At 35.9% G+C, this 7560-nt stretch overlaps 1 protein-coding gene across 3 annotated transcripts in view; it reads right to left on the bottom strand.

Moving 5' to 3' along the window:
• Nucleotides 1-282: 282 nt before the first annotated feature.
• The window catches only part of LOC127648382 (rab11 family-interacting protein 4A-like), an 80650-nt gene continuing 73372 nt past the window's right edge, over nt 283-7560 (bottom strand). For all 3 annotated transcript variants that reach the window (XM_052133041.1, XM_052133044.1, XM_052133045.1), the window contains 4 exons: nt 6786-6923; nt 6538-6693; nt 5816-5959; nt 283-5490 (listed from right to left, as the gene is read on the bottom strand). In XM_052133041.1, coding sequence (XP_051989001.1) covers nt 5374-5490; nt 5816-5959; nt 6538-6693; nt 6786-6923 — 555 coding nt within the window. In that variant the 3' untranslated portion in view covers nt 283-5373. The remainder of the gene's footprint in view (nt 5491-5815; nt 5960-6537; nt 6694-6785; nt 6924-7560) is intronic.

Raw genomic sequence — 7560 nt, 5'->3', positions numbered from 1 at the left:
CGCATATACAAATATTTGCTGAGAAAGTCCCTCATATAACAATAATTCAATATATAATGATGAAATAATTATACATAATTATAAATATAAAAAAAATTATATTATATTCTTGTGGCAGAAGAGTTCATCATTGATAAGACAATTTAAAAAGTAGCTTTGGAATACAATGTATTGTTTACTACAATATTATTGATCATAAGTCAGTCATTGGCACACATTTCACAGCAATCCATTTCACAAGTGAATTTTGCAATCAGTTGGAGATTTATTGTGAGGGTTTGTTTAGGGACCCGTCAATTTACACCTGCGTTAGACATTTTTTTTTTAGAACCAAGCCAGGGGTACACATAGTACACAATACTACAGATATATTTTACAATAATGCAAAGACATTATATTCATTACATAGTGCAATGGCTTTCAATGCTTTGGAGTTGTTGGAGGTACAAAGAGTATTTAAATAATATTTAAAGTCTTTACAAAAAAGTGCAAATAGGGGTTAATAGACATAAATTTACACTTATGTATTAAAAACTTGGCAAGAAAAATAAACAGATTAATCAGAAAATATTAACTTAAGTTATCAAATCTGTGAAAACTAAATAAAATGAATAACTAGTTAAAATAGAGGTAAGTACAAACAAACAAACTTTTCATCTACAGCATTACAGAAGGAGCAAAGTGGATCTATTTCAGGGAGCATGTTTCTTAAATAAAGACTGACTGGGTAAAAACGGTGTAACAGTTTAAAGGACACCTCCTTAACCTTGTTGGTAATTAAATATTTGTGAGGTAAAGACCGTACGACCTGCGTCAGACATGCTTGTGTCGCGTCTCGGGTGTGTTGTGTCATAAAAATAAAATGTTTAGGTCACTGTGTCGAGTTAAATATAGTTTAATACTCAATCTTTAAACACATCTTAAGATCCCTTAAAGATGGCATTTGCGCTCCATCAAGTGTTTTGAACGCAAGAAATGGTTTCCTTCTCTGTATAAACTGTGTGTTGCTCACACAGCTGAAATTTCAATTACTGCCCTCTGGAGTAAACAGGTGGTACTACAAGCTTGAATTTCTCAGTTAAGCATTGCGATTAAAGTGCGTTAATTTTTTTAACACGTACATTTTTGTCAAATTAATCGTACGTTATTAACGCGTTAAATCGACAGCCCTAATAATTACATAATAGCTGCAATCGAGTGTAGTCAGAGTCTGAGCATCAGCCCAGGATGGACCAGGTTGGGGAGCAGCTGTGGTGGCTCCTTGCTTCCTAATGAAGGAAGTGAGCTGCAACCGCAACGTTCTCATGGGAATGTTCTCGCGAGAATGAGAACATGACCCTTCCACTAAAGCTGCCTCTGCATGCTGGCAACCCAAGCACTCCGGACGGAGGGGAGAGATAATGGCCACATCCTGTAGCGCAAACGCGGAAGGACAAATATAAAAAGACGCTAGGCATTTGCGCGAGCTCTTTTAGAAGGAAATATACTCTTTTATGAATATACTCTTTTAGCACCTGCAGACTCGGCTGCCTAAGCACCGCTAAAATGCGCCATAAAATAATGCAGGTAGTGAAAGGTGCGAGGATGAACACAAGCATGCATTCGGCTCCGAAGAAAAAATATGAATGAGTGACGCATGCCATCTCCTTTTCTACCCGTATGTCTGGGGTGGAGAGTGGCATGCAAATTCCACTCACCAATTCTCATTGGCATTTTCTTTTTTAAGCAAAGGTGATTGGAGCTCTCAAGATCGAACACCTAGTGTTACTACATCGACACAACGTCGAGTGAATGACAGACACAGGGAACTGCACTGTTAGATCTGGTTCATGCTGAAGAGCTGCTTAAAAGTACTTATTTTCTCTCTCGTAATTGTAAATGCCAACACCATCATACATGTCGTAAGGACTGAAGCCTGTCGCGCAAAACATGAGCTCACTGATCATTAAAATATCATTCTGCTTTTTTATTCCATCCATTACTCCTGGTCGGTGTCTTCCATAAATATTTAGTTTATACGTAGGGTTACGTCCTACCTAAGTTTAATGGTGCAACGCTCAAGTATTTAGTGGTGTGTAAATTGTGACTTGGTGCCCATTTACGCCAAAACTAGGCTAAGTTCTAATGTACGTATTGCTGGTGCAACTGGCCCCTGGAGAGCAAGACCATACATTTTGGAGTCTTAGTCAATGTCGTGAAGTTTGTTTTATGCCTGCCTGGGACATCTGCATCTGTGGAGCGTGTGTTCTCATTAATGAATGCAGCATGGACACCAGATAAACCTCAACTCATTTGTAACAGTCGTGAATGCAATGCTTTCCGTACATCTTAAGTTTGTACTGCACTGCTCTGCATTTTACGATAAACTCTTGAAAGACAAGCGCACACTGAAAAAAATTGCTGCCAGCAAAAGGTACAAGGTGACAACAGTTACAGATGCGGATGCACCCTCTACTTCGCATTGATCTGCGCCTAGGTAAGGATACATCAATTTCATTTTTGCTGGGAGGGGGCTGACCCATTTTCCACAAGCAGGAATCTGGACACCCTATGTAGAAAACAAAAAAAGTCAATACACTTGTCATCTCAAGTCATGCCAAAATGAGTCATTTATTGTACATTCTAAATTTGCCATTACTCTTGAGGCCTTTACACTATTATTTAATGTTCTGAAATATAATTTTTTTGTCCTTCTCTACTTGTGTGAACAGACATGAGTTATATCAATTTATTGTTACATATGGGACAAAAAATAAATAAAATAGGCGTAAACAATTAAATATTGTGTAAACCTTGACCCTTAAAGATGTCAAACTGTGTAACGTTTTTAAGAGTGGATACAGACACAGCTCAACTCTTTAAAATGTGCAAAAACAAGATTGTTGCTGGAAATGGTTTTGTTCATTCAATGTGTTTAATAGAAATGATATGAATCAGTAAAGTTTTAAATGGGTGTTTCTTCATAAGATTTGTTCAGCTGCTTTAGAACAAGCTTTCATTTCTTTAAACCCATAATACCAAATGAGTATTGTCTATGGTATCACAACTACTTATGAGTAAGCAGAGGAATATTACAGTAACTTTGATGTCACTTAATAATTTCAACAGTCATATTGACAAAACAATTAGAGTTGTCTTATACCAGTACATTACTTTGTAATATGTAAGATATCTTGCCATTTTATCATAAAACTGTATAAAAGACAGCCATTCATTTATTCATTAAGGTTGATGAGTGGGACATCGATACAAATAGTAACTAATCTCTGTACAACATTTACAATGAGTGAAAAATGCTACAACACAAGGTATAACAGAAATACATAAAAGCTCCTCTAACTGATTAGATTAATAGTTATTTAAACAACCAAAATTTTAACATTATTTGTTACATTCCAAATAAAGGGCAAAAACAGAAAGAGATTAAGAACATGCAAAGAAATAGATTCAGTACAATTTGTGCAACAAAGCAAAACTAGTTTGTGACAATCGAGCATGTAGCTGTATTGGCTCCTTTACCACACTACACAATCATTTAAAATACTGTGATTCACATGTTTGACTAGCTAAATAATATTTCATACATTCATGGGGAAAATGGGAATACTGAATACTGAGTAGCATGGTGATACATTCATGGGATGTACGTTCAAGCACTTTTATTTAATATGCATTTTATTCTACCCATGGCACTGATGTACAATATCAAGAAGATTATCAGGCTTATAAAGTACTGCATTTGCATATTTGTTGTTCCGCAAATCCAAGTTTTTTTTTCTTTTTGCCAAAAGATGTATAGATCCATCATCACCTGTTAATGGAACTTAGTTAATGCTTTAATTCAGATTATATAATGGCAATCATTTTTTGGGGGACTTTTGTCATTCTTTGTTAAGCAAGACAACTTTATTAATTTCATAATCCTTACCCTCTCATTAAGTACTAGAACCATTCACTCTACTGTAGCTTGAAACTTCAATTGACCATTTAATCGAAACCTTTACATATTTCTAAGAAAAATAAACCCTTCTTTTTCACATTTTCTATGGATTTTCTTTCTATGCATATACTATATTGTACAACTGTGTCATCTCTGCTCAAACTGTTTCCCTCTCTTGTGCTTCTTTGTTGATAAATGTATGTGATCCCTCAGTCAAAGGGAGCTGATGGCCAATACAGGCCTGTTTGAGGATGTGTAATTATTTCAGTCCATCAGTATGGCCACTAAGAGCGTTATGCATTAAAGACCTCATGAAATCCAAATTATAGTTTTGTGGCTTTTATTCACTGTCTGTTATCTTTGAAGCCATATATAAGCTAGTGTACTCTTAAAAGATGACATAATTCACTTTCAGTTCATATGTATGCTTATAATACACTTTCTCTTATGGGGAAAAAAGACCAAATTATTGATGCTGCACAACAGATTTTTGTCCAATCAAATGCTCTCTGGAATGAGAATGTCCCACTCCCTGATATCCCCTACAACAAAATTGCAAGTGGCAATTCAGGGGTCATGGCTGTTACTTAACTAAAGCTTATTGGCTATTAAAAAGAAGGACGAGCCCTTCGATATGTGACACCTTGTTTCAATAAGTAATATGTCAACACGGGCCACAATACTGTACTCGTCAAGCGATTTTATGGGGGCTTTAGCAAGAATGTACTTTAGAGCCTAGTTCCTCTCTTTGGGAAGACTGACATGATGTTTGCCCACATTATTAGAGAACAGTCTGGAAGCTCCTTTATTTGCTGATCATAATTACATAATAGCTGCAATCGTCATGTTGCATGAAGTCTCAGGCAAAGAGAGACATCTTGTCTTTCCGTTGCTCTGTCTGTTGAATCAGTGCTAAATTGTTCATAGGTGAACAGTACTATGAAAATAAGGTTTAGAAAAAGTCTAGAGGTCTTCTGGCACATTTAAATTGGAATCCTCAACAACATAAAGAAATAAAAACCATGCCGTACCCTGTCAATTCATGTAAAGCTCTCCTCTATGCTGTGATCATTGTGATTTAATTTACTTCTACTTGTTTTGTTCATGTGTAGAATACAACACTGAGTTACCTCACAGAGGTAATGTGTAAACATAACTGAGAGTGAAAAGTACACTTCTACACTATTTTCCAGTTTCATCATTTGTTTTTGTCATTTGTACAACTTAAAATCACAGCATGATGACATAAGTGGCTATGGAAACTGTAACCTGTGTGTGTGTGAGACTGAGCACATGAGAGACAATCATTTTAACAGCAACTTGCTCTGTACAAGATGTACAAGATACAAGTACAAGATGACAGCCTTTGCCTGAATTGAGAGCTCTCTATGAAGCATGTATCCACTCTCAGCACAAGAGGAATGACCGAGAGCCTAATGCTTTATTTCTAGGATGGAGGGGTTGTGGTCTAGGATAGCCAGGATGATCTTGTCCATGTACTGCCTTAAACGGAAGTTGATCTCCTCCTGTTCTTTCAAAGCATCAACCAGCTGCAGAGATGGAGAATGTCAAAATTAGTGGCAAAAATGACTACAGATCTGATAATCATGTGCATAATCATTTAAATACAGCAATTAATATTGGGCACAAAAACTATGCTTATGGTGAATTGCATACTATTAATACTACTCTGTTAATGTGGCCAATTTTAAAAATAACTTGACCTACATTAGATTTTATTGCATGAAATAATGTGGACTAATGTACAAACCCAAGCTTAATAGGTCCAGCAATTTCTAGTCTACAACTTTCTGTCTTTTATAGCTCTCTTAAATCTTCTTTATAGAGAATACATATTATCAATGTTCTTCTCACCTCATCTCTGGAGGCGTTGTCTATCTCTGCTGCCAGTGACTGGGCCTTGGTGTGACAAGCAAACAGGTTTTTTGCCTCATAAAGGCTGAGGCTGAGAATCTGCCCATTCAGATCATCATTCTGATCTCGGAGTTTATGGTTCTCCTGTTAGAAGATTAAACAAGTCAATTTGGTATCAATTCCTGTACTAAAGGCATAATAATATGTATTGTATAGTATAGTATAATATATTATGGTATAGTACAATATAGTATGATAAAGTATAGTATAGTATAGTATAGTATAATATACAGTGTTATAGTATAGTATAGTATGGCATAATATAGTATGGTATGGCATATTATAGAATGGTATATATATATATATATATATATATATATATATATATATATATATATATATATATATTATAGTATGATGCATTATAGTGTAGCATGGTACAATGTAGTATAGTATGTTATATGTTATTATGGTTTGATAATGTATAGTATTGTATGATACAGTAGAGTATAGACATAGTGGTGTGCATTATAGTGTGCACAGACATACTAATATATCAGATAAACAATCGTGCAATTTGTCTCAAAACGATTAATCTGCAAGGATGTCGCAAAATATGATATTGCATATGTGATGGTAAACATGGTCATATTCATTGTTTTTGAAGCCTGTGTTTTTCAGTGATGGTGACAGAGAGGTAACAAAAGAATTCTCCACTGTACCTGTTTAAGCCGTTTGACTTCATGTTCCAGCTCAATCTCTCGAGTCTTGGCATTATACTCAGACAGTCCTGAAGCATTACGGCTGCGGCCAGGCTTTTCCGTCTCAAGCTTAAAGAGCTGCAGGTGCTCCAGCTCACGACGCAGGTCCTCAATCAGCTACACATTTTGAGAAATTTACAAAGATTATTGAATGGTGGGTTTATGTTTGTGTGTAGTTGTAATGAGCAATGAAACCTTCTGTGCATCACCTCTTGCATGGCCTCTCGCTCTTTCTGAAACTCATGTCTGTTCTGCCAAAGCTTATCCATCATTTTTCTGTACAGATCCATCTCATCCTTCAAACGAAGACTTGTGTCTTCCAGCTTATCTGTCATGCGCTGCTTCTCCTGTGCATAAACACACACACCAATAGGAAATACATAAAAAGGCCTTTAAATTTGTTTTCACAGAGTGACCCAGTTTTTTAGCTTTATGGAAATGCTGTAGCATCAAGTTCTGTATTTGGCCAAAATTGTATTTGACTCTAAATACAGTGCTGCTAATATCATGCAAGCAGCAGCTTTCACACTTATTACACTGGCTAATGCTTGCGGCATGAGATAGTGTGCTGCTAACACTGACAGTCTCCTTCATAATAGGGCTCCTGGGATTACAAAGCCAGCTAAAATGTACCACAGGATCCTACATTCAGGTCATATGTGATGGTGTGAAAACGAGTGTGAATGTGTTTGTCAGTGAAAGTGAAAGTAAGAGAGAGAGTAATTTTTGAGCTAGAATGCGTGATCAATGATTTAATAGTTACATTAATATTATCTAAATCTTATTATCTAAGATAAATGTTACTCTAAATTCTGACTGGATGAACTGTGTTTGAAACTGTTGTAAAAATGCACACATGTGACCCAAATTGTATATTAATGCACCAAGTTGCTATGTTGCAACGATAAACATTCAAGGACAATGAACTATGTTACTTGATGGAAGAATTGTATATTCCGATTATTCGTATAAATGTTTGTACAT

Source organism: Xyrauchen texanus, chromosome 8, assembly GCF_025860055.1.
Source record: "Xyrauchen texanus isolate HMW12.3.18 chromosome 8, RBS_HiC_50CHRs, whole genome shotgun sequence".
Classification (NCBI taxonomy): domain Eukaryota; kingdom Metazoa; phylum Chordata; class Actinopteri; order Cypriniformes; family Catostomidae; genus Xyrauchen; species Xyrauchen texanus.
The sequence above is the reverse complement of the archived record's forward strand: the minus strand, read 5'-3'. Positions and strand labels throughout refer to the sequence as shown.